Here is a 27,859-nt window from a genome sequence, read left to right on the forward strand (position 1 = left end):
CCCCCAAATGTGGTGGCACTTCATAATCATTGGGGCCCAGTGTGACCTGAATTCCTTTTTCTTTCCTCCCTTCCCGCGCTTCCTCCCTCTCTCCCTTCCTCCTTCCCTTCCTTCCTTCTTTCTTTCGTTTCTTAGCAGTACTGGGGTTTGAACTCAGGACCTCACACTTGCTAGGCAGGTGCTCTACACTCGAGTCATGCCCCAGCCATTTTTTTTGCTTTAGTTAGTTTTCAAGTAGGGTCTCACTTTATGCCAGGGCTGGCCTGGAGTGAAATCCTCCTCTCTAACCCTCCCCGTAGCTGGAATCACAGGCTTGCACCACCACACTTGGTTGCTGAAATGGGGGTCTCACTAGCCTTTTTGCCTTGAACCATGATCCTCCCAATCTCCACCTCCCAAGTAGCTGGGATTTCAGGTGTAAACCACTGCACCTAGCAATGATTCAATTTTCTTTCTTTCTTTTTTTTTTTTTCTTAATCTATTGTGCAAAGGAAGACAAACTGCCAGTTTCATTAAAGAATTAGACTTCTGGTTCCCTAAAATATGCTTTTTTACCTTTTTCTCATTTAGCTTCACATGCTCCATCTTCTAAAACCTCATCTCTCCCTGGCTATGGAAGAAATGGACTTCACCGGGTAAGATCTCTCCTCAATCCACTGTTTCTATACTTTCCCTCCTCAGTCCTACCTGAAGTCCTGAGTTACTGTCTGAATAATCTGACTCCTCGGTCTCATTTGGATATATAATGAAAACTGTCATCTCTATGATCACCTGGTAAATGGCTTTGAGTTACAGGCAAAGTGAAATATTTCTATTGCCAGAAGAAGAAATTGACTTTAAATAAATCAGTGGTCTGGATAAGCTTAACAAGAAACTAGACTGAGCAATGGTGTGGCAAATATTTCTACAATGAAGCAAAAAGTAATTACTTGAGCCATTACCTCTTCTATAAAAAAGAAAGATTATAGCGACTTCCCCACAAAGCATAGAACAAATGTAACTATGTAACCATGTAGGGAAATGTATTTTTACTTATCAGCAAGAGATCCCTGCTTACCAAGAGACTGCTAGTCTAGTGTCATAGATGCATTACAAAAACAGATGTTTCATAATGAGGAAGAACACCCAGAAAAGAAAGAACACAAGGGTCCAGGAATTTAGCCTGGAAGGATTTCTTACGTCCTCTCTACCTGTTCACTGGGGAGATTTTCTAATAACATGTTTTTCCTCTTTCAGCCTGTTTCCACAGACTTTGCTCAGTACAACAGCTACGGGGATGTGAGCGGCGGAGTACGAGGTGAGGCTCCCACAGCCAGGCAGATCATGGTTCCAGCCTCTGTTGTGGTCGAGGTTCATGGGAGGCTGTGTAATCACAAGTGCACCGGCAGTTTTTGCTGTGTGGCACCCTACAGTGGGATCCCAGCTATCTTCTGAGGGCTAACAGTCATTACTACAATCTTTAGGGATGGCTAATGAAATAAAGGGAGTTTTGTAAACATTCATTCACTGCTTCTACTGTATGCTGAGCTCTTCATTAGATACCTGGAGGTACAGCAATTAGCAAGCCATGACCCCATTCTCAAAATGCATATGGAGAAGCAAGAGGGTAAAGGGTTGTTTTAACCAATACCTAAAGCTGGAGCTGGGCATGGTGGTGCAGGTCCATAGTCCCAGCTACTTGGAAGGCTACTGGCAAGAGGATCTCAAGTTCAAGGCTAGACTTGGTAACAGAGTGAGACCCTGCCTCAAATAAATAAAAATTTAAAAGCTGAGCAGGCATTCCTGACTCTATGGAGGCCCATAGTGCGGGGTGTACACAGACTGGGGGCAGGGAGAGGATGCAGTTTATTGGGAACTGTGGTAGAACATAGTCGCCATCAATGGTCCTATGCTTTCTCATAGTCTCTACCTTATGATATTTTCTTTTCCTTTCCTTTTCAGACTACCAGGTATGGACACTTTGTCTCTCTTGAACTGGCCACACCAGCAAACAGAACAGTGGCTTTCATCGAGGCTGCTTGCTCCAGGGGAAGGATTTCTGTTGAGAAGAGGCCCAATCTGGTCAATCTGTCTAATCACTGCTCCGTAGCCATTAAAAGCAAGCACACCCAGTGCTCAGGCTGGTCAAGCTGTCCCTGCGGGCCTTGAGGATATGGCACAAACAAGGCCAAGTGTGAGAGGACTTCTGCTCTGGCTTGGGACAGCCCTGTCAATGGCCACAGTGAACCAGCAAGGATGGTCTACCAATATGCAGTTTTCTTTCCTTTTAATTTTAACTTCTCGGTACTTTATTCTTCCCTTTCCTTGTCTGTTCCCAAATGAAAACAAACTCAGGCCCTGGCCAGTAGAAAGAACACTTTGCTCTCATACCATTTTTTCCTCTATAACTTAATATGTTTTTTTAGGGCCGGGTGTTAAACCCAGAGCCTTGTGCATGCTAGGCAAGTACTCTACTACTGAGCTCCATCCCTGTCTCTAGAATTAAAATCTTGTAAAACCATGATGGGGAGTGAGCAAACAGGGGGGGAAAGTACAAAGAAAACTAAGATCAAAAATAAAACAGAAATAATAGATTTGGCATTTTGAGTAGTTCTGGGGTTTGAACTCGGGACCTCCTGCTGGTAGGCAAGCGCTCTACTACTTGAGCCATGCCCCGGCCCTCCTACTGTATACTTTCATACATCCAGCCTAAATTCAGCAATCAGTCCATAGTTATCAGGCCAGGATCTTCTCCCCACCTTATTAGAAAAGAGCAATCTTCCTCATATTCACTAAGGATCTCATTCTGAAAAAGACTTGTTAATGAGCTGGCTATAGCTACCAAATTGTGATGAGGGCCTGAGACCCCACAGGGAAGTCTGGGAGCCTACAGCATATCCTCCTTCGCACCCCCTGCTATTTTGTGCTCATCCCTAAACTGGCATTTCTGTTGCAGACCCTCCCAGATGGTCACATGCCAGCAATGAGGATGGACCGAGGCGTGTCCATGCCGAACATGCTAGAACCAAAGGCAAGTGCAGCCTTCTCTTTCCTCTCATGCAGGGACTGAATGACCCTTAAAGACCTGGCTTCCTGTCTTTTCACCAAGCTCAGAGAGAAGGCCAGTACATCCAGGCAAGCCATGTCATAAAGTTCCTGCCACATTAAGTCCACGGGATTAAGCCCTTACTACCCATGGCAGTCTGTACCAGCACCTCTCTTCCTATGACCTACGTGTGACTGTGGCCCCTGCCACATGCATTGAAGGCATGGCCAGTGCTGAGTGGAACAACTGCTGGCTGCTCCAGATAGGGTGCACCTATCTCCAGATAGGGACCACCTGGCCCAGTTAGCCAGGATTTTAGTCCCCAAATTATCTCAAGATCTTGTATCTCAAGAACTTCCTTTGCCCTGGGCAAACTGACACGGCTGGTAAGCATAGCTCCAGAACATTTCGTACCTCCAAAGGTGTCCAATGGCTTATGCTCCTTGGTGTCCATAACTGGGAGTTTATTTCAGTATGCCAGTTGCCAGCACCTGCTCTGGGCCTGCCTGTCTGTGTGAATTCACAAGCCAGTCATGGTTGAGACTGTGTAACCCTGCACAAAGTTCCTGCCACATGGCAGCATTCTATAAGAGACAACATGTGTTCCTGCAAGTTCATTTCTCTTTCAACTTTTAACCTCCATTCACCATCTATTTATTCTTGCATTTAGCAAAGCACTCCCAGGGCATAGTGGTGTATGAGACCCAGGCGTAAGAATCAGGCTTTGCTGGTTTTGAGGGAAGAACACATTATACTCAGATGCTCTTGTGATAATCTCTTAGAAGCTCTTTTTAGAAGTACTAAATTTTAGTATAGATTATGCTGATTAACAAAACAGACAGTGGTGTTCTAAAAGATGCATTTTCTTTCCTGCTCAGATATTTCCATATGAAATGCTCATGGTGACCAACAGAGGGCGTAACAAAATACTGAGAGATGTGGACAGAACCCGGCTGGAGGTAAAACAGAACAACCCAAAAATCCACACCCTACTGCACACATACCCACCACCTTTTCCCCTAAGAAATGTTTAATTTCTCCAGTAAGAATAAAAGTAATCAAGATCGAGCTCACATTGTAGGTAGAGCTAAGAAGTAACTAAAATCTCAAAAGACCTCTGAGATAAAGCCATGAGAAACTAGGTGGTTAGCGTTCATTCGTTGCTCCTGCTGTGTGCTGAGCACTCTCTTAGCTACTTGGAGTGTAGCATTAAACAAGACATGGCTTCTCTCCTCAAAAGTGTACGACAGGGTGAGAAAGCAGGAGGAATTCACACCTACCCTGCCAAAAACAGGCATTACCTGGCTTCAGGGAGGCCAATGGTACAGGTGCATGCACTTGAACTTAAATGTATCTACACCTAAACTTACACCTACATCAGCATTTCAAATGCCTGGTAATATTTAAAAGAATGGCTTCAGAGACACAATATATTTTTTGTCAGTTTTGGGGAATTGGATGTGGCCATAATTAGGGCTGGAGATGCAGAATGGGAGCTTCTATCCATCCATCCTCAGATAGTCCAGGTCCTTAATCTTCCTCTAAGCCTGGATTGAGTTCATTGAGAGAGGGGAAGGAGCTCTAAAGAAGGTGGTTTATACTGGGTGAGCTTCTTTCTTGGCTGTTTCCACATTCCTAGTTGGAGGGTTATCTGGGTACACATATTCAAGGCTTCCCTAGACATGGAGGACTGATCTTTGTATTTTTCCATCTGAATGATTTTAATTAAGAAAACGGCTGGCTGCCAGTCTCAGGAAGAATCATTACTGTTTCCTGACAAAAGGCAGTGTCTTTTTAGAAGAGGTCAGGATGGCTCAGAAAATACTGGCCCCAGTGTCCTAAGGGGACCTTTCTAGGAGTCATGACAGATAGGTGGTCTCTCAGGTAGACTAGGCTTCCTGGGACAGCTCTGGAAGTCTCTTTCTCATTGACTTTTCCATTATTATGACCCATTTTCTCTGCATCTTCTCCACATCCTGAAGTAGAGCCACTTCCATAAATCACCCTCCTATTCCCCATCACTGTTCAGTGCTGTTAAAACACTGAATTGTGCCAGTATTATTAATACTCTACCTGCTCTTTGAGCTGGGGGGAGGGCACCTCATCTGGTTATGCCTAGTAACAAGCATCAGAGGTAATCCTCTCTCCATCATTCTGACTTGCTCTTCAGAATAATGACAGTGACAAGTTCAATCCCCAGTTTTGCAAATAAATAAATATATAAAATAACAGTGTTTAGCAGTATCTTGATTCCAGGGTCTCCCCATAAATACCACAATCTGTGGATACCAAAGTCCTTTATATAAAGTAGTATAGTGTTTGCATATTACCATCTCATATCTTTCTGAATACCTTTAATCATCTCTTGATTAATTGTATTCCTAATGCAACCCAAATACTATACAAATAGTTGATATGCTATATAGTTTAAGGGAAATTAAAAGGAAAAAAAGTCTATACATGTTCAGTACAGACAAATATTTTTAGAATATTTTTGATCTGTAATTGGTTGTATCTGAGGAGAACCCATGGATATGGAAGGCTGAATGTATTCATAAACTTGAGAGGAATTCTCAAGGTCATCTGTGTGGCCATCAGGACTGACCACTGCTCTGCTCTCTCTTCCCAGCGCCACTTAGCCCCAGAGGTGTTTCAGGAAATCTTTGGGATGTCCATACAGGAGTTTGACAAGTTACCTCTTTGGAGACGCAATGACATGAAGAAAAGAGCAAAACTCTTCTGAAAGTCCCACACAAGGATGGCAATTAGATAAAGGACTGGCAGTGGCTGGCGACAATGCATGGGATGTTGTATTAAGGTTCAAACTTGATTGGAGAGTTTACAAGCTGCCATCCCTCAGCAACAACAGCAAGGGAAAAGTCTGGTCACAGTACCCAGGAGCCAAATATTGGGCCAACTAACAGTTAACACTTGCCAAGAAGCAATGGGGTAGAAATTGCCATGTTCCCAAACTCAGCAGTAACGTCCACACATGACCTTTTCACACGACCTTGTGTCCACAACAGGAGCTTCTTTCTTTTCCTTTAACTGTCGTCTACCATAACACTGACCGTACCAATAAGAGCCAGCAAGTGCCCTAACACGCCTCATGGGACAGTTGTGCTGATTCCGCAGTATGGACATGTTTACTAAGTAGCACTGTGGTGAAAAAGGAAGAGGCTGGGGACACATCTGTGTGGTAGCAGCAACCTTTCACATGTCTTTCCTTGTTGGTAGCCTGCAGCAGTGCCTGTGCTCTCATAGCATCAGAACCAGGCAGCTCTGATCAAGTAGCTGAATGTCAGCAAAAATGATTTTTCACAAGCTCCTTTTTCTTGCCGGTTTGCTGAGACCTGGTTGGCAGGTCACTAGCATTATTTTTTTTTAATAAGAGAAAGGAAAAGGAATGAAGGCAATCCTCCCTGAACTCTCTTTCTGCTTCAGATAGTGTGCTAAACTCTACCTCCCCACCAAGACAGGAGCTGGCTTGGGCTCCACCTTTGCAAAGAAAGGAAAGGCAAAAATTGTCTCCAGATTGGCCCACCTGCATGCTGCTAGGTGATTTGTGCCCATGGGTCATATTACTCTTAGCAAAAAAAAAAAAAAAAAAAAAATCCATGTCCTGTCCTGTCACCAGTGCAAGTTCATCCACTCAGTATTCCTGCTTTCTGTTCTGCATCCTGTGAATCAAATCAACCCCATGGCAATTTTGTTTTTTAAGGTCTTTTAAGTAACAGTGTAAGAAAAGGCATGTTTTTCTCTTTTAAATCTCTGCACTTTCAAAGTAGACTGCTTCAAACAGATTTAATTTGGCCTTTTCAGCTGTCCTTCTTGCCTAGCACTGTTGACTTTGTGTGTGTGTGTGTGTGTGTGTGTGTGTAACTCACCCAGGCAGTTTTGTGAGTCTGCATGTGCTTTTTGATTTCTGCTTGAATATTTGTCACACGGTTGTACAGCTTCTAAGGGACATTTGCACAATTGCATGTGACTCAAAGATTGAGAGTAAGGCCAAGCTATGTCCCCAGCATCACTTCCTTCATGGGAGGGTGTCGGTGCTTAGAAACCAGCATACTCCATGTACTGACAGAGCTCACAAACTTACAGCAGGCTCAGACTAAAGAATGCAGAGGAGGGATCAAGGCAGTTTGGGGCTCAGAGCATCTCAGCAGAATCCTTACACTCTGCAACTCTCAATTCAAATTGGAGTCTAGCTTCTCACTAAAATGTACTAAGTCCACATCATGAGTTCCACGAGGGAGACTCTTCAACTCCACAGACAGGAGGTTATGTCACATTTGTCCTCATGCGTTGGGGCTCTGCTTATGAATTTAAACTCTGTATTAAAGCCAAAGGGGAAAGCATTGGAATTCACTTGCAAATGCCACTGAGAATGAAGGCTCAGAAATTCTTCCTGCTGCCTTAAGGATTAAGAGTAGGACTATGAATTCCTGTCCACATGACACCACTGGTAGAAGGCAGCAGCACAGTTTATGAGCCCATGTTCCAGACCTGTGGGCCCCTTCTGTCTGTTAGTGCTGCAGAGGCTGCTATAGTATTCTCCTGTGCACTGCAAAGAAATCTAAGTTTGAGAACTGCTCACAGATTCCTATGTGTGTGTGTTGGATCTACTGACACATGTAGCAAAGGGCTCTGACCAGGTGGCCTGAGCAGATGAGACTGGCTCCTGTTGAAGGCAGACTGCAACTTGCAGATTTCCCTTCAGGTCTCAATTGATTCTTGCTTCATGTTTTCTCCTGTCCCATCCTCTCTGCACTGGCCACCTCAGCCCAATGTCTGTGTGTCTGAGTCCTTGCTTTGCCCCCGGCAGAGTGGAAGGGTGGGGACAATGGCACATTCTCAGTGTTTCCCTACCATACTCAGTGACAATGGTGGCCAGAAAGTCCCAGCACTCAGCTGTTGGAGAAATTGTTTTCATTATGGAGATAATAACCACCCCTGTGTTTTTCATGAGTTATCACCCACAAAAAATGCAGATCAAATGCCAGGGAAGGAAAAAAATCAAGCTATTTGGAAAACGTGGGCACAGGTGGTTTTGCTAAAATTCCTCTGTTGGTCTCCATAAAGTGGAATAGGAATGTTAGACTGAAAGAAGGGACAGCCCTTCTCTATATGTGACAGAGTTAAAGGGTCTGCCTAAGACTGTAATGATAGTTGAAAAACTGAATGCTAAATTCTCCCAGTAATGAAACCCTGCTTTTCTTGTATCTTTTGAACTCAGTTCTGCATCCAACTTGGGGGAAAAAAAAAACTTTCCATATTAAGCCTACTAGTTCATTTAAACTGCCCCATGCAAAAATGAATTGTAGAAAAATCAGTAGCATCCTGTGTGCGCTGGGGAGGGACCTCTGGAAACTGTCGTGCAGAGCGGGTATCCCTGTTCCATTCCTGGGCAGAAGGTTCTATCTGGAAGAATGGGTTGGGGACAATCTGTTTCTAACTGGCAAATCCAGTGTGTGGGCTACAATGCCCCATCTATGTTAAAGAGGCTCAGCTTAACCTTGAAATGTCCAGCCCACGGCACAAGAGATGTGAATTCTTTGCTTCACCCCATGCTATACAGCAAAGAAAAAAATTCAATTGTTAACACAGTCAAACTAAAATGGCTCATTCATGTTAGAGAAAGAATTCTATACATGACAGGCTGGTGCCTGTATTAAGGGCTATATTTTCTAGCATTTGACTTACTTGTGATCACATACTGATTGCATAAAGTGGAAGAGGCTTCTGTGACCGTGTGAAAGTCAGTGCTTCCTTTAAAATTTCTCCAAGATAGTCCAGGCTATCATGTTGTCTTCCTGTATAATTTATTAGAAGCCGTGAAGAGCATTTGGAACTCTGTACAGTTAGCTATGTATCTCCAGTTTGGTTTGGAGTTCATTAGGAAAAAAATTTAATATGATTCCTACGATAATTAAATATAAACTGCCTCTTCTCTGAAACTTCAAAGAGAAAAACTAGAGGTCATGGGTAATAGGTGCAAAGCATTGGGGGTAGTTTTCTAACTTCCCTGACCTCTTGTCCCCACCAATGCTGATTCTGTTGCTCTTCAAAGGCACTGGCTGGAGCAGTTTCCAATGCCAGCCCTCAGCCTCTCCATCTCAGTCTGGTGTCTATCACCTCTAACTTGGAGAGGTCCTGCTAGTAATGTTTCTGAAATTCTCACCTAATTTCTTTACACTTTGAAGCAAATATCATTTTCTAAGAATTGCTTCTCAGATGATGCTGTAAAATATATATACTTTTTCAAGTTTAAAAGGATTCAAATTAACCACTTTTGACTAGGTCAGTCTTTTGAAAAAGTATTTCCAGCGAACACTGTGGGGCATGTTCCAGGGGCAGGCATGGCTCCAGACCTTGCACACTCAGAGTCCTGTGTCTGACTATCATGGGAGACAGTGGAAGGAAAATGAACTCTGACTAATAACCTTCTGTGTTCTCTGAAGCAAACTCAGATTTATAAATCACTTTGTATTTCTGGTAACTAATCTCTACTTCCTGTGCCAGCCTTGATTTTATTTGATTTTAAAAATTATTTTTTGGAAGAACTGTTTGTTTATATGCCCTTAAGCTTGCTCTTTAATGCTCCCTTTTGAGGAACTTTCTATCCAGAATAAAGTAAGCAATTTAGGGCTTGAAATTTGCAATGAGAGCATCTTACAGTAATAGTATATAGTAAGGAAACTGCCCACCTATGCTGTAATGGAAGAAAAAGGTAGCTTTACTTATTTTAAGTCACTGTCTTTCCATTTTCTGCCCAGGAAGCAGAGGGAGATGGTGACAGTTACACTTTGCATATGGATTGTTATGTTTTCATTTGGGCAGGTGTAATTTATGACAAATTCATGAGAGGGGGTGGCGGTCAACTCAAGCTGAAACTTTCTAAACAGTGAATATATACACAATAAAATCAAACAAACCTAGTACTTTCTGCAGCTTAGTGATTGACTGATGGTTGGTGTCACTAAATGAAATTCTTCCCAAAGTATCTCTCACACTTCGTTCCCACGAATAATGTCCTGAGCCCATTGACTGAAGGCAGAGGAGATGCTACCGTGTACCTTGACATTCACAAAAGTTGTGAGCCACTTCCGGATTACATATGCAGATGTTTCTTTGTCTTATGGAAGAAGAGACAGTTATCCACAAAACTGATGTTCACTTTGGGTTCTGTGTACAGACTTGTCCCATAAAAAATGGGAGTAGTTACCATAAGTTGCTGGTGGCTCTGCCTTGAAGCTTTTAGGGTTCTTCAATTTAAGCTAGGTTCATGGAGTTATTTTCAACTGGTGAAAGGCATCCAGCTCTTCCTGCCCTCCTTCCCCTTTCAGAAATATGAAAGTAAATGTTTAGAAGAATTTGTGAAAAGCTGTGCTGTGTTCTCTGTGAAGTTGAGTGGGTGTGTGTGTCCGCACCTGAGTACCTCATGCTTGTGTGCAGAGGAGGAGTGACCTGCTGTGCTCCGTGTCACTGAGCTGCACAGTTCCCAACCTGCTCCATGCTCCTGCTGTGAGCAGCACTGTGCCCCACCTTGCCACCTTGCGTCACTGTCGAACTCACGCTTGGTGAATAAAGCTGTTGCTTCCTTCGTAAGCGCCTCCAGGACCGTTTCACTTCTTATTCCCATGTTCCTTTTGAAGGTCTATCCTATTTTTATTTTATTTTATTTTATTTCTCTTTTTTGTTGTTTTATTATTCATATGTGCATACAACGCTTGGGTCATTTCTCCCCCCTGCCCCCACCCCCTCCCTTACCACCCACTCCATCCCCTCCCTCTCACCCCCACCCCCTCAATACCCAGCAGAAACTATTTTGCCCTTATTTCTAATTTTGTTGAAGAGAGAGTATAAGCAATAATAGGAAGGAATAAGGGTTGTTTTCTAGTTGAGATAAGGTCTATCCTATTTTTAAAAGTACCAACCTGGGCTGGAGCCTTGGCTCAGGTGGCAGACCACCTGATAGCAAGTGCAAAGTCCTGAGTTCAAACCCTAGTACCATAAAAGTAAAAAGTAAAAAGTACTTCCAAAATCCCAAACAATCAGAATGAAACCAAAACCTTAGCCAGCCATTTTGATCATGTAAGTTGGTGGCAGGAGGTGAGACAAATAACATGGTTATTTTCTAGCAATTTATCCAATAATCCAGATCATATTGACCAAGGTGACTAGAGAAAAAAATACCTGGTGGGGTTCAGTGGTAGAGTGTGTACTGAGCATGTACAAGGCCCTGGGGTCAAGCCCCAGCACCACAAAAAGAAAAATCTTAGTAGAGCTCTCACACTGTGCTAGTGTAACTGATGCTTGATTCTGTAAATGACTCATCTTTTGGACAAAACTAGGGACTTGTGGCTTAAGAACAAGACCTTCTGAGCTACTGTGAGCCTTGACCATTTTAGTAAGAAGCTAGAATGCAATGGGGAAAAAAAATCTTCGAATCTTCCAACTTCTCCTGTATTACCAACCTCCACATGAGGAAAATCTAGATTTCAATTCACTTGTCTTCACTGCCAGGATTTTAGGCTTATCAGAAAGTACACAGTCTGTACTTGAGAAGGCCTCCCCAACCATGGCATATTCAATTTACTGCTGTAGAAAACAGGTCAGGAGGCCCTGGCCAGGTCTGTGCTCTCCTCCCCCTCTGTTTCTTCAGAACCACATTCCTCATCGTGAGTTCATTTGGCTCTGTTGGCCACCTTTTCATTAGAAGTCGACTTCTGTCTCGCTTTAGTGGCTAGCCGTTACTCTCAGGGCTAGTGACAGATACACTGTGCATATGGATTGCATGTTTCATTTGGGAAAGTAATTCATGGCAAATGCAAAGAGAAGGGGCGGTGGTCGATTCAAGTCAAAAATTTCTAAACGGTGAATGAGTACATAATAAAATCAAATCCAATACGTTCTGAAGCTTAGTGTGATTGAGTGGTGGTTGTTACCATCAAATAAAATTCTTCTCAAGTTGTCTGTCTGAAGAGTGAAGTTCCCATGAGTAACATCCATTGACTAAAAGTGGAAGTTCACTGCCCTTTGCTGGGAGACTAAAGATCATGAGCTGCCCTTGCCTTCCCCACTTCCCAGCCCCCTTTCCTTCAATGCCCTGCCTTTGAATCTTACCGCCTTCCTCTTCCAGCCCCTGCAGGGTCTCCAGACACACCATGCCCCTCCACCCACACAGTTTTCCAGTGACAGTTCCTCTATACAATGGTCCAGCTCTTCAATGAAGTAGCCAGCAGAGAGGATCTGGCTCCAGGGAAAGGAGGTCACGGCCGGTGTTGACTCTTCAAAACCCGTTTCCCATCAGCTCTTCAGAGTTACCTATATGAATTTCCCATGGGACTCATTTGCCCTATATCAAAGACAAGCCCACATTCATGCTCTTCCATGAGCTCCCTTAATGGCCCAGCCCAACCTGTCCCAGCAAGTTCTTTGCATGTTTATGGATGAGCCTCATCTTCAGTACTTGGCAAGTGTTGCCTAGCTCTTTACTATGAGCTCTGCATGTGTTTCTGCTTTGGGGTTGAACTCTAGTGAAATCCTCTCTATTGCCGATTGCCAGGCAATTTAGCTTTGCATTCACATCCCTGTTGCAGGAGCCCGAAAGGCAGATTATTGGTCCTGTGCCCTACAGGTGGGGAAATTAAAGCTCAGGTTAAGCAACATGCCTGGTCCCTCAGCCAGTGAGCTGCACAACTGGTAAGTTCCATGCTGTTTTCCTCCCAAGCCCCACCATCTGTGACCTTCTGAGGGCAAGGACTGCGTCTCCCATTCTATACCTCCCAGGGCCAGTTGCAGTCAGTCTGGCCATGAGCCCCCGTCAATACCACCACAGGGCAGTTATGAATGGCGTTTCAGTTACTACTAGCTGTGAGTCTTGGGCTAGTTATTGAACCTCTCTAAGCCTCAGTATGCTTGTCTGCAGAATGAACAAAATAGTACCCATCAGAAGATTGTTACTTCCAGTATAACAAAAATAAAATTTAAAAAAATGTTACTAAGTTACAATAACACATGCTGAGCACATAAAAACAGCTTAAGAAACTTAACCATCTTTATGAAGAGCAATTAGCCACTTAGGCTTGAAGAACCTCATAAGCCCTCTGAGGCTCAGTGTCCTCGTGGGTAAATGCAGAATGAATATCTTCTCTGGCCATATTATGGGTTTGAAGGCAGATAAAGTAAGGTAGACTGCTCAGATGAGAAAAGCATTACAGCAACAGACAAGTATTGGATGATGAGGGTCTCTTGTGTTTGGATAAGGTCTGGTAGTACTGTTTTAAGTAATCATTTGAGAATTTTGCTTTTGGTTCTGAGTTTTTTCCTCCCTGTAACTCTCATGCGAGTACTGGAGCACGAAAGCAGGCCCACGACCTCTTTTAATTCTCAATAACAGCATTGTGTTCATCCGACAGTAGTCTAAGGTTGAGATGCCTGAAGATGTGTTCTTATCAGTACTAGGAACCGACAGCATTGCCTAACAGCTGAGTTAGGCAGTTAGGAGTTGCATCTCCACCAATAACTAGCTGTGTAATTACAATTCTAGAAATATCCATTTCTATAAAAACGACAAATAGTAATACCTACCTCAAAGGGTTATTATGGGAATTCCTATAGAACAAGACCCAGCTCAATATAAAACGAGCCTCATACATTGACTTTTATTGATAAAGTGACTGCCATGTAATAAGGACTTAGTGTTTGCCCAGCTCTGAGTGAAGAACACTGTGGTTTCTCTCATATAATTCCTCCCATCACTTCTGTTTCAGACTTAAGGAAGCAAACTCAGAAGAGCTGCCTGTAGGTTGAGAGGCCCAGATTCAAACCTAATCTCTTCAGTCCTAAGGTCCGCCTTGGGGCAGGTGTCCCATGCTGTGACCAGCCAAGGCAGCAGACTGCATCCAGGGGCATCCAAAGGTGCCAGCTTCCTGGGTGCAGAGGGTCCCCTATCCCTCCGAAGGCGTGCTTACAAACACCACCAAAGAAGGGCTGAGACTCATTTCTGTGGGAGATGGTGCTGGGTCCAGAAAGATCTTTCCAAATGTATGACTCACTTCAAAGCAGCTAGAGGTCGTAAAGTCAGAACTGTCAGTCATAGAGTGTTTGGGGACATTTTCTCAGCTCAAGAAAGCTACCAGCCTGCTCAGCCCCTCCTGCCTATTGCTGGGAGGGGCTCCTCTTCCCTGCAGAGGCAGCCTGGCCTGGGTGTGTCCACCAGCCCTGCCCTGATGCATGTGGCCCACTGTGGGCTGGAAAGGACTGGGAAGGGTGGGGACTTTGGGAATGGCAGCTTTTGAGGAAGCTCAGGTGGTTGTGGGAACAGTGACGAAAGCTTCATGGAGTCTGGACCCCAACCCTAAGAAACTGCTTCAGCAGCAGTTCTCCTCTCTCCCACCTGAGGCCAGGACTCTAAAAAGAACATGTCCCTTCTGTCCTGCAGAGCCCAAGGTAGCCCATAGCCAGTCACCCTAGGCTATGGAGGGGAGTGTAGCATGACCACATGTATTTTCCTTTCCAACTTCAACTGGATAAAATGCTCTCCAGGGCCCACCATTGTCCTTAGTACAATGGTGGCCCCTGGAGAGGATTTTCTGTATTTATTTGTGCTGTCCCCTGCTGCTGCTTCTAAACTCAGCCCTTCCCATCAGATAAAAAAGTTGGCTTGGGAAATCCTCCCCTCCAAAGCAGGGACTGTTTTTGCTCTGCCCCAGCATGGTGTAAGGTGTGCCCTCCCAGAATATCCCTGAGGGACTGCAGGCAGCACAGAGCCTCGGGAAGCTTCCAGCCCCAGAACTGTTGGGACTCAGACTCAAGGGTGGAGGGAAAGTGAGGCCAGGTGATAAGGGGTGAGGATGGTGGCAACAGCTAACCTTTTTTGAGGGTCTCCAGAGATCTAGACTGAATTCTCTATGAAGACTCTTTTAGTTAATCTAGAAGAGTAAGCCCAGGACTGAGAGAGGACAAATGCCAAGGGAGCAGGGTACCAGCGCCTTTCCCATCCTGTCCAAATGCTATGCTCTTCCTAAAGCAGTCATGGTTCTCTGGGGGGCTCCACGCTGTTAGCACGTGGTTTTCTAAGCATTTGCCAAAAAGGACTGTGTTTGCAAAGACAAATACCAGCCTTTCTCAGCAAGGTGGAGCTTGGCCATGAATAACATTTTGTTCTAACTGGACGGATGCTGGCACAGAGAAAATAGGTCCTTTCATTCCTGTTATTGTCTTAAAAAATACACTTCTTAATGAAAAGTTGATAATAGTTACAGTCCCATCAGATAGAAGCAATAGTCAGCCTCCTAGGTAAAAAATAATAATTACTCCCCCGTCCATATAAAAACAAGGCACTTGAGATGACTGAAATTGATGGTATTTGTTATTTTAGTTAAATGGCTCCTGCTGCATGCAGTCCTTCCAGACTCATGACCTCTGACCCTTATCCTTGTAAACAGCCTGGGTAAGTGCTGTAACTCTCAATTCACAGATGAGAGTAGCCGGCCTTGTAGAAACTCAAATGGAGCCTGGATAGCGGGGCCAAGATTTGATCCCAAGCCTGGCTGTTAAGGTCATGTGTAGAGTCTGTGAGGAGGTTCAGATTTGGCAGTCCAGCTTGGGAGCTATTGAAAAGCTTCCGGGTAATTCCCATAACCAGCCATGCCACATCATCTCAGGTCAGGAGTGGAGCAGGCCTGTGACAAAACACGAATCCACTGCCAGGCTTCATCACTCACTGTCAACCCTAATGCAGAGGACTGGAAGTCAGACAAGGCCCAGGAAGTCTGCCCTTGCTGAGAGGCCTCCTTCCTCACCAATTTCTGCCTTCAGCACAGCCAGACTCTAGCCCTCAGGACACCCCTGGAGATTCTTCAGATCCTGTTCAGGTGTCAGTTCATTTGCAAGGGGATTGTCTCCTTTTGAAAGACAGAACCAGTGAGGTGTGCAGTTTCAGGAAGGAAGAGTAACCCAGCAGTGTCACATCTCCCCTTCCATACTCAGAACCTTGAGAAACTCTGAAATGCTGGGAAAATGGCCCAGAAATTCTGTCTCAGCACCAACTTCTTTCTTTCTCAGTGCTCCCTTTTTGCTTCATTTTATTGTTTGTTGGGAGGACAGGGCACACAAAAATCTGTCTTCAGTTTTCTATTGAGATGGTCACTCCAGAGAAAGATAGTAATTGTCTCTAGGGCCTGGCGGGAGGGAGATGAATAGCTAGTAACCCAAGAGTTGTGATGAAAAAGTCTTTTTTTCCCACAGAAGTGCTTGCTTTTATTTTTGAGTCTTTATGTATCAAAACATCTCCAGTGGGTTGAAATAGTGCCCCCCAGAAGACAAGTCTACCTGGAATCTGGAAATGTGACCTTATTTGGAATCAAATAGCAGCCTTTGTACTGTAATAAAGATCAGGATGGAAATTAGATCATCCTAGATTGTGGCGGGGCCCAGATCTGTTGATGAGAGCCCTTAGAAGAGACAAAAAGACATGAAATACCCTCAGAGACAAGGCCATATGAGTATGGTGCAAATGTTGTGTACACACATATGCAAATGGAAAAAGAGACCTGTTGGAACTATTCCCAGAACGGGGAGAGGGGTGATAAAGAGAAAGAGAAAGGAGTGGGGTGAATTCAAATATGATATATTGTAAGAACTTTTGTAAATGTCACAATGTACCCCCAGTACAACAATTATTAATTAGTTAATTAATTAAAAGACAAGCCAAAGACTAGAGGTTCCACAAGCCAAGGACCATAGGAGCCACCAGAAGCTAGAGGCAAGGATCCTCTATGGAGGCACTGCCCACACCTTGGTTTTTCTCTCCTTCCTTCCTGCTTTTCTTTCTTTTTTTTTTTGAGATAGGGTCTCACTATGTAGCCCTGGTTGGCCTCAAACTCACCATGTTGCCCAGGCCAACCTTGAACTCTTGATCTTCCTGCCTCAGCTTCCCAAGTACTGGGATTACAAGCATGCTTCAGCATGCCCGGCTTCCTTGATTTTGAATTTCTGGCCTCTAGATCTGTTGGAAATTAAAACTTAAGACTTAAAACTGTTGTTTTAAGCCACCTAGTTTACCACTTGTTATAGCTACCCTAGGAAGCTACTGTCACCTCCTTATTAAAGAAAAATGTTGTCTAATTCCTCAGTGGGGTGGAGTAGGAGGAGGACTGGAACAGTGTCCTGTAGCAGGCGAACCTCAGGTTCAGCCACATGAAGTCACAGCCCAAGTATGGAGAGACAAGGTCTACTGCTCCGACACCGAAAGGCAAATCAGAATCTGGTTTTTCCTTTCTAGAAAAAGCCCCACATTTGCTTGGTTATCAATCTCCTTGCCTCACAGAGCTCAGTGGTCCACCCTAGTTGGAATACTTTCAGCAGGTGAGGGCTGAGGCAGGCACAACCTAACCTGGGAATGAGCCCCACCCAGGAAGAAGAGGGTTGACCATCTTATAGATGGCAGATCCTCCAATATCAAGGGACTTCCTGGCTCTTTAGGATGGAGAATGGCCCTGGGCTAGGTTAGAACTCTGGTAGGTGTTGATGCCAATGTTCACCATTGGTAGTAGTGTTCAAAAGCAAAGAGCCATGAAAGTTCCTGTCTCTTTCCTGTAGCTCATTAGAAGCCCTGAGTTCTGACTCCTTTAAGACTGGAATTACCAACCAACAGGTGACATGGGCAAGTAACCTGTGCTTCAGTTTCCTCTTCACACTGAGGACAACAAGGATGCTTATCCCACAGAGCTGCCATGAGTGAACGCATCAGTACTGGGGACACAGTGACAAAATAGTGTCATTATTACTGGGTTTTTTTTTTTTTTCATTTGAAGAATGTTTTATTGTTTTTGCAGTGCTGGGAATAAAGAATGTTTTATAAAAAGAATCATACAGTATGTGACATTTTACAATTGGCACTTTTTTCATTCAAAATCATTCTGTGGAGATTTATCCAAGTTCTTTATTTAAAGATTAATTATAACTTTTTAATTTTATTCTCAAATTTATAATGGACAGTCTTAATAGTTTGGTGTACTTAAAATAAATTCATAGAAATGGAATGATTTGCTCAAAAGATGTCGGACTTTTTAATAGATATATACAGTGTACTCTGAATAAGTCCATGCCCTCCATTATGTTCCCTTAGCCCTCCTCACTTCTCCCCCTTTTCAAACAGTGTTGGTGTGTCTCATTATGCTATCTTCATACGCGTAAATGTAAAATACTTCAGATCTCTTCACTTCCCAGTGCCCTCTCTTATCTCCCTCCCCCTCCCACTGATCCCATACACCACCCCCAGGTTCCCATTTTACATTCATGTCCCATTTTCATTATCGTTGTTGCCATTTTAGATCTAGATTTCACACATGAGCAAAAAACATGTGATGTTTGGCTTTTTAAGCTTGGTTTATTTTGCTCAAAATGATGATTTCCAGTTCCATCCATTTTCTAGCAAATGACATATTTTGTTCTTGTGACTGGATAATACTCCATTGTGTGTATATATACCACATTTTCTTTATCTTTTGATCAGTTATTGGGCACCTAGGTTGATTCCACAGCTTGGCTGTGGTATATAGTGCTGCATTAAACATGGGTGTGCAGGTGTCTCTCTTGTATATCTATTTACACTCCTTTGATATATGAGTAAGAGTGGTCTGGCAGGGACAAGCTCCATTTGTAGTTTTTTTGATGAACCTCCATACTGAATTTCATAATGGCTGCACTAGTATACATTCCCACCAACAGTGTATTGAGGGTTCACCTCCCATCTCCCGCTGCATTCTCCATTCTGTCATCGCATGAGATGGAATCTTAGTGTCGTTTTGATTTGCATTTCCCTTATAGCTAAGGACATTGAACATTTCTTCATGTGTTTATTGGCCATTTGTAATTTTTCTGACACCTGTCTTCTTAATTCATTTATTAATTAGATCATTTTTTCTTTTTGTCATTATTTCTATCAGTAGTTAGTTTTGGGTGCTAGCACCATGAGGGATAAAGAATCAGTGCATTAGTGATTTTAAAACTTGAATAAGCATGTCTACATCCCCAGGGAATTTGTTAAAAATGAGAACTTTTGAGCCTCACTGTCAGAACTCCCTTCAATAGGTTTGACATGGGACATGGTAATTCCTCATTGGGTATGTGTATGCTTGTGCCTGTGTGTGTGTGTGTCTGTCTGTCTGTCTGTGAGAGAGAGAGAGAGAGCATTATAGAAGCAGAGGTAGACATCTCTAGCAATAAAGGAAATGCAAATTAAAACCACGCTAAGATTCCACCTCACCCCTGTTAGAATAGCCATCATCAGCAACACCACCAACAACAGGTGTTGGCGAGGATGCGGGGAAAAAGGAACCCTCTTACACTGTTGGTGGGAATGTAGACTAGTACAACCACTCTGGAAAAAAAATTGGAGGCTACTTAAAAAGCTGGACATCAATCTACCATTTGATCCAGCAATACCACTCTTCGGGATATACCCAAAAGACTGTTACTCCAGAGGCACCTGCACATCCATGTTTATTGCGGCACTATTCACAATAGCAAAGTTATGGAAACAGCCAAGATGCCCCACCACTGACGAATGGATTAAGAAAATGTGGTATCTATACACAATGGAATTTTATGCAGCCATGAAGAAGAACGAAATGTTATCATTCGCTGGTAAATGGATGGAATTGGAGAACATCATTCTGAGTGAGGTTAGCCTGGCTCAAAAAACCAAAAATCGTATGTTCTCCCTCATATGTGGACATTAGATCAAGGGCAAACACAACAAGGGGATTGGACTATGAGCACATGATAAAAGCGAGAGCACACAAGGGAGGGGTGAGGATAGGTAAGACACCTAAAAAACTAGCTAGCATTTGTTGCCCTTAACGCAGAGAAACTAAAGCAGATACCTTAAAGCAACTGAGGCCAATAGGAAAAGGGGAACAGGTACTAGAGAAAAGGTGAGATCAAAAAGAATTAACCTAGAAGGTAACACCCACGCACAGGAAATCAATGTGAGTCAATGCCCTGTATAGCTATCCTTATCTCAACCAGCAAAAACCCTTGTTCCTTCCTATTATTGCTTATACTCTCTCTACAACAAAATTAGAAATAAGGGCAAAATAGTTTCTGCTGGGTATTGGGGGGGGGAGAGGGAGGGGGTGGAGTGGGTGGTAAGGGAGGGGGTGGGGGCAGGGGGGAGAAATGAACCAAGCCTTGTATGCACATATGAATAATAAAAGAAAAATGAAAAAAAAAAAAAAGAAGCAGAGGTAGATTCCAGGAGTTGGGGTGAGATGGGATGATGTTGGGGAGTTCTTGATCAAATGCTACTAAATGTTGATTAGGCAAGAGGAATAAGTTCAAGAGATCTCCTGTATAACATGGTGTCAATAGTAAACAACAATTCCTTGCATACTTGCTCAATAAGGGAATAGATTTTAAGTGTTCTCAACACAAAAATCATAAATATGTGAAGTAATTAATTTAGAAGAAAACTCTGCCCAAATTTGGTTGTTCCTTATGAGTACAAAGTATGTTTGTTTTCATTATTAATCACTAGAAAGGGAATATATTTACTTTAAAGTTAAAATTGAAATCCTGCCTTTTCATTTCATTTTCTGTAGTTGTTTTTTTATTAGCACATATTAATTGTACACAGGGGTGTCATTGTGATAGTTCCATACGTGCATACACTGTACTTCGATCAAACTCACTCCCTCTATTACTCTTTTTATCACTACTTTTTAAAACAATTTAATGTGTTTCATACATACATATAAAGTACTTCAATCATATCATCCTCTTCTTTCATCCTCCCCACTCCCACTGGCTCCTACTTCCAAATAATTCCCAGTGTTACATTTCCATCATTCCTTCTTTTATTTTTAGGTCTAGATTCTGCATCTGAGGGCAAACTTGCAGTATTCGTCTTTCTCACTCTGGCTTATTTTGCTTAATGTGATGACGTACAATTTCATCCATTTTCAGCAAATGACATAATTCCATCCTTCTTTATGGCTAATAACACTCCTTTGTGCATATTAATCACATTTTCTTTGTTCATTCATTGGGTGATAGACACCTAGGCTGTTTCCATATTTCGGCTATTATAAGTAGTGCTGCTATAAACATGGGTGCTCAGGTATGTCTATTGTATGCTGACTTATATTCCTTCAGATATATGCCCAGAAGTGGCACAGCAGGATCATAGAGTAGTTCTAGTTTTAGTTTTTTGAGGAATTTCCATAGTGACTACACTAATTTACATTCTCACCCTGAGTGTATGAGGATTCTTTTTTCTCCCACATCCTGTCAAGTGCTTGCTCTTGCTTGTTTTCTTGTTGACAGTCATTCTGACTGGGGCGAGATGGAATCTTACTGTAGTATTAATTTGCATTTCCTTTTTGGCTAAGGATTTTGAACATTTCTTCATGTATTTACTTGCCATCTGTACTCCTGAGAACTGTCTACTTAATTCATTTGCCCATTTATTAATTGAATTGTTTGTTCTTTAGCTGTTTAATTTTTGGAGCTCTTTATATATTCTGGATATTAATCCTTTACCTCATGAATAGCTTGCAAAGACTTTCTCCCATTTCATAGGTTGCTTTTTGCTCATCATTTTCTTTGCTGTATAACTTTAATTTGATGCAATCCCATTTGTCAATTCTTTCTTTTTATTTCCTGAGTAATTGGAGTTTTAATTGGTTATTTTTAAACAATACAAAATGCCAAGGTCATAAAGTTTATTCTAATTAGTTGTTCTGACTCCCAAAAGATACCTGAGTTTAAGTCACTAAGTTGCATGCTCTCCATTTCTCAATCTTTGTAACTTAGAAAAAAAAATACTGTATTTTAATGACTCTTTCTAGTCTGAGACAAAATGTTCTGTCAAAGCTTTGGAGTTCTTTAAGACCTTTCAGAGGTAAAAATGGATTTGTTCTTCTTTTGTCACTATTTCTTCTTTACCTATCCACATCAGCCGAGGTGTGAGGCAACACCTGACTCAGAACATCTAGCACACCTGAGACATCCTTTCTCTAGTGTGGCCAGTGGCTTTTAGATCTGCCACTTGTCCACCAGTATGCCTCTCTTTCTTTGTTATTGAAAGAGGAATCCCTCCCACACAACATTCTGAAAACAGGAAGTCAGCTTCCATGGGAATGACTTTTCCTCTGAATCCTTGACTCTGCACCTCCTGAATGGAGAGTCTCCACTTCTCTCCAGGTAGTCAAAGAGTGGATGTTCCCTGAGAACTGATTCCTGTTGGGGAGAAAAAAGTACAACAAGAGGGAAATAGCCCCGACAACCTACACTTGTTTCTTTACATCTGACCATACTCTGGCTGGAAGTAGAAAACCATGAGTGTTTCCATTTTTAGGACTCACACATATTCCTTTATCCATCACTACTTTCTACCTGCATATGGTTCCAGATTTATAAAAGCACACTATGAGAGCACTTTAGTTAGTTGTATAACTTTGCATTCATGATTTCTGGATAATGCGATCAACACTGTTGTAAGAAGGCAACACAGAATAAGATCACTTTTGGGGGAGGCATTTAAGTGACTGGCATGTGAGAAATGTGCCTGTTTAACAAATAAATAGTAGCTTGGACTGGAGGCCCAAACTTCCACTTATGTTGCAACATAACAAAGAAATAAAATAGACTAAATACCTAAATATAAAACCTAAACATTTATAATTTCTAGAAGAAAATATTCATGGCCTTGAGTTAGGCAAAGATTCCTGAGAAATGATAACAAAAGAGAAAAAAATGATACAGTGGTCTTCATCAGAATTAAGAACAGCTTCTGTTCTTCATAAGACATTATAAAGAGAATGAAATAAGCCCCAGATCAGGAAAAAAATAATTTGCAAATCACATATATGATGAAGGACTTGAATCCCAGCATAGTAAGTACTGGAGCTGGGTGCAGTGCATCACATCTATAATTCCAGCTGTTTAACAGGCAGAGATAGGAAGCATCATGGTGATAGGGATAGAGGTTGATGGACACTTGAGCCCCTATCCAAAAATAATTAAAGCATAAAGGGCTTTAAGTGTTAGAGCACCTACTTAGCAAGCATAAGTCCCTGAGTTCAAACCTCAGTACCACCAAGAAAGAAAGAAACAGAGCGAGCGAGCAAGTGAGAGAGAAAGAAAGAAAGAAAGAAAAGAAAGAAGGGAGGGAGGGAAGGAGGAAGGGAGGGAGGGGAAAGAAAGAACTATTGCAATAACATGGATGCATCCCAAGTGTATTATGTTAAGGGAAAGATGAAAGAAAAAAGCTCCACACTGTATGATTGCATTGGTAGGGCATTCTGGAAAAGGCAAAACTATAGGAACAGAAAACCTATTGGAGGTCTTCAGGGTCTGAGGTCAAGGGGAGGGCTTGACTACAAAGCGTCACAGGGGAATTTGGGGTGGTGATTACACGTCTGTATATATTTGCTAAAACTCTCAGAATTATTCACTAAAAAGGATGACTTTTGCTCTGTGTATGTTATACATTAATTTTAAAAAATTGAAAAGGAAAGAAATAAAAGCAGTTCAAATCAACAACACTTTATTGACAATACCACTGTATTAAGATCTGTGAGATGTTATGAAGGAAGTGTGAGATATATCCAGTCTTGACAGGCCTGCAAGCCTGGCTATAAACTAGGCACTAGGCTAAGCACTTGAGAGAAAACAGTGAGCAAACAGACCTCAATCACATAACCTCACACATATAAACAAAGGGGTATAATTGTGCAGAGGATTAATGGCCTGCCTGATTCTAGAACATCAGCAAAGCCTTCTCTGGGAATCCTTCTGTTTGAGTTTCAACTGGATTTGACTTGGCTACAGTTGAATGGAGGACAGAAGAGTGGAAGAATATGGAATGGATGACTTGTGAATTTCTGGCTCATGCAACAGGCTGGATGACGGAGTCCACGGTATGCTCTGGAAAAGTTGCAGATTTGAGATGGAGTGACAGATCATGAGTTCAACATCCTATGAACAAGAGTTAAACCACGGAGGCAACCACCTGATCAAGGCCAAAGCTATGCAGTGGCCCGTAGTGTCTACACAAAAACTTGTACTTCCATGCCATAGTAGCAGTACTTGTAGTAATCCCAAAGTGGAAACAATCCAACTATGATGATGAAACATGCTTTTATCTATGCAAAAGAAAATTAGTACAACATGAATGAACCTTGAAAGCACACAAAGTGAAAGAGCGAGTCACAAAAACATATGGAATGGAATAGTTTTTGGAGTTCCACTTAACATGTTATTTCCCAAATAAGGAAATCAATGGGGTTAGAAGATAAATTAATGGTTGCCTACGATTGGGGACCAATTAATTGCAAAGATAGTTACAAAACTGTTATATTAAAAACCATCAATTTGTACATTTTAAACGGATATATGTCTCAAAAAAGCTGTTTTTATAAAAAGGAAGAAAAGTAATCTGAATAATGATGTTCTTAGACATTTTGTGTAGAATATTGACAGCTAGAAGTCACCCAAATACCCCTCAGTGGGAGAATGGTTGTAAGAATTATAACCTATCAGTAAGACAGCATTCCACACAACTTAAAATGCATCCAATGACAGAGGAGGGAAATTAATTTAGAATTATTGTTAATTCTTGTTTTTATTGTAAGAAAAAAAACCAAATTGTGCAGTGGGGAAAGAAGCAATCGGTTTAGAAAAGAGCAACATCCAGGGAGACTGGCAAAGATGGCGACCAAAAGCTGGGGCTGTGCATTTTCAGGGCCCTTGGGGGAGAGGTTCAAAAGTGGCTGTGCCTGCTTCTTCCTTAGTGGGCAGGTGGGATGTGCGATTATGGTCAAGGATGAGAGCATGAAATTTGGTTCTCTGCACATAAGAAAGGCATTGATGGCTAAACAACTTTCTAAGCTCTTTGCTCTGTCCTCCAGTTTATTCCACCTAACCCACTCATGACTGAGTCCTCACAAAATCCACTCGTTGCCATTTGTGACTACCCAATCCAGGACAGATGTTATGCTCGCTTTCTGTGTGCTTCATCTTATAGAAGCCTTAAATGAAGTTGGTGTCATGATTTTCCACATTTGTTTGTTTCATCTGATGAGGAAGCATGCCCAATGTTAACACATGTCATCAGTGATAGACCTGGGATTGTAACTCAAACAATTTGTCTCCACGGTCTGAGGCCACATCTGAACCAAGATCTGATCCCTGCATGGGGAAACCTTTTTTACAGCTTCCCAAGACTATCCTACTTTTGCATCCCACCTGGGAGGAGGCGCACCTGTTAGCTAGATGACAGATTCTAACATGCCCACTGCTTTGGTTTGAAGGAAGCAACAACAGTTGAGGTGGGATATGAATCCATGGAGCAGATTAAAAGACAACTGCACAAGCTGAGCACATTGCATCTTCGTTCTCTGAACCTCCAAGTAGCCGCTTCTTACTCTTGGAGAAGAAAGAAGTGCTCTTCAAATGCACTAATGGAAAGACTGTCGTTTCATGCCATCCAGGACCTTCTGGTTCTTGGCTCTAAACTCTATAACCTGAATCCTTGCACTCTGAGATCTTCAATAAACATTATTTGAATTATATGAAAGATTCTACTTCAGGGACCGGATAGGCTCCACAGACACGGTCTGATTGTAGTGGCCTGGTTTCAAATGTCCTTTATGAAAGATTTCCATTTACATTGTTTCAGTTGTTTCTGCCAGGAGAAACTGTGGCTACCTGAGGCTGTTTCCAGCAGGAAGTTAGAAAGCTGCAGTGCAATGATCCCTCTCTCCACTCCTCCTCTCGCTCTTCTTCCTTCCCCATGAGGATTTTGATCACAAAAGAAAATATAACCAATGTGAGCACCTGGTAATGCAACCTTTCAAACACTCAGAGACCGGTATGACTCCAGGTTGTAATCCTTAAAGAGTTTGCTCTAGAATTTTCTAGCCTGAAATTTTTGTATACTTCACTGTGGGCACATTGTTAAAATAATGTGCAGTCATCATCAGAGAATGGAAAACCCCATTTCCTCAGTTTGGCTAACTGTGGGAAAGGGCAGCCTGTTTAATACTTTGCTCCTTCAACTGCAGACCGGGAACTTGTCAGAAATGTAGATTCTCTGTCCAATCCCAGAGCTGCTGACTCAGAATTTAGCACCATTCCAGGTAATTCCTATCTATGCTAAGGATTGAGAAGCACTGGCTTATAGATGATGGGTTTCCTGTCTCCTCTATGAGGCTGTAAATCCTTTAAGGGTTTCATACGATTAATTACGCAACAAAGTACCTGGCACCAAACTTAGCAGGGTGGAGGGTGGATATGGGAGTTGGGGTTGCAAGTAAATGGCAGCTGAGTGGCTGAACGTGGAACACCAGTGATTTCCAGTACATGACACCAGGTTGGTCTCTGCTGGTAGAGTGGTTGCTATTGAAATATCCTGGGAGCCTGTGTTTTCTCTGCCTGGGAAGCTTAAGTGATTCTGACTTAGTGTGTTATCACACTGGTGGGATAGTCTACTTCTCCAAGGAGGAGAGAGTTAGGACCCTGGTTCTCATCTGCCATTACCTAGTCATGTGACAAGTAAGTCATTCCAGCCTCAGCACCTCCGTTTCCCACTTTGAACATGACAGGTATGAGCTAAGCTGGCACTTGTAAAGAAAATACATGCTGTGAGTCTAGGGGCGGGCACTCATAATATCTTGATGTTGTAAGATTTGAGCTACTTGGTATTGTCTTGTTTCCCTTACCCTCATTAATGACTGAAAATTCTACCCATCCATCCACACAACCATGGGAAAAGGGGTTCAAAACTAGTTCACCCATGAGCTGGAAGAAGCTGGAGCCAGTGGTGTTCTGAAACCCTGGAGTGAGACAGTCAGAAGTTCAACTGTGCTAAATGGAGTAGGACTATGACTCTGAGCTATTCTGCCATGGCGTGGCACCCGGGCAGCTCCGAGGCCTGAGTAAGCCAAGCTGGCTGGCTGCGGGCACTGGGTGAAGTAGGTGAGTCAGTGAGAGGGCTATGGGCTTTGAGGCAGGTCTGTGGACCAACAACAGACCTATAAACCTAACTGCCAGAGTTTTGCCAGCCTGACTGGCTCCCCAGGGCCCTGGATGGAGTTTCCCTTCCCATGATCCCACAGTCTGGAGGGAAAAGACCTATAATGATCATCTTATTTTCTGTTGTTTAATGAGAAATAAGTCTCGGCTAAGAGTGTTAGAGGATATCAGCCGTTCCATCTGTTCAAGAAGTGCTGGGGGTCAAGAGAGGGGGATGCTCTGGGTTGGGTCTGGAAGGGTCAGATCTCTGGGATCTCCCAGGTGGAAGAATGTTCCAGAGGGCATAGTCGCTGCTCTGCCCAGAGGCACCCACTGCTTCCAGGCGTGAAGGAAAGATTTCTCCCAGGTCTCCCATCTGAGGGGAGGAAACTATGGAGCCAGCTGCCAGTTCTGGTCCTGATGCTTTTCTGTCTGTGCCTCATCTGAGAAACGATGATCTAAGTAATCACAGGAAGAATGAACCAAAAAAAAAAAAATCAAGAAAGTTAATCCTAGATCAAGACTCTGACAACTGCTCAGAAATTGGAACTCAGGCAACTTTCAATGGGGCCTTAGGACTAACTCAGAATGACATGGAATTAGGGCTCCCCATGAAAAAGGGTGGCCAGCCTTTGAGGAGAGGCAAATGAAGGAACAGTGCTTGCTGGTTGGTATTTGTCCTGAGTGCGGTGCACCAACCTCAGCCTTGGGACCTTGGGCATTGCACTGGATACCTGCTCCCTCAATGTCGGGTCATTGGTTCCAAGGTCCCAAACAGCTCTGAATGGAAATCACAGCAGGAAA

General features: G+C 42.9%; 1 protein-coding gene across 10 annotated transcripts in view; it reads left to right on the forward strand.

Annotated features, from left to right (window-relative positions):
- Window positions 1-10,636, forward strand: part of Ablim1 (actin binding LIM protein 1) — a 291,006-nt gene extending 280,370 nt beyond the window's left edge. For 4 of the 10 annotated variants that reach the window (XM_074078237.1, XM_074078240.1, XM_074078238.1 and 1 more), the window contains 3 exons: window positions 571-635; window positions 1,237-1,297; window positions 1,942-2,914. In XM_074078237.1, coding sequence (XP_073934338.1) covers window positions 571-635; window positions 1,237-1,297; window positions 1,942-1,973 — 158 coding nt within the window. In that variant the 3' untranslated portion in view covers window positions 1,974-2,914. The other 6 variants (XM_074078243.1, XM_074078236.1, XM_074078242.1 and 3 more) reach the window with 4 other exon arrangements.
- Window positions 10,637-27,859: the final 17,223 nt, after the last annotated feature.

The sequence above is a fragment of the Castor canadensis genome, chromosome 7 (genome assembly GCF_047511655.1).
Source record: "Castor canadensis chromosome 7, mCasCan1.hap1v2, whole genome shotgun sequence".
NCBI classification, from domain to species: domain Eukaryota; kingdom Metazoa; phylum Chordata; class Mammalia; order Rodentia; family Castoridae; genus Castor; species Castor canadensis.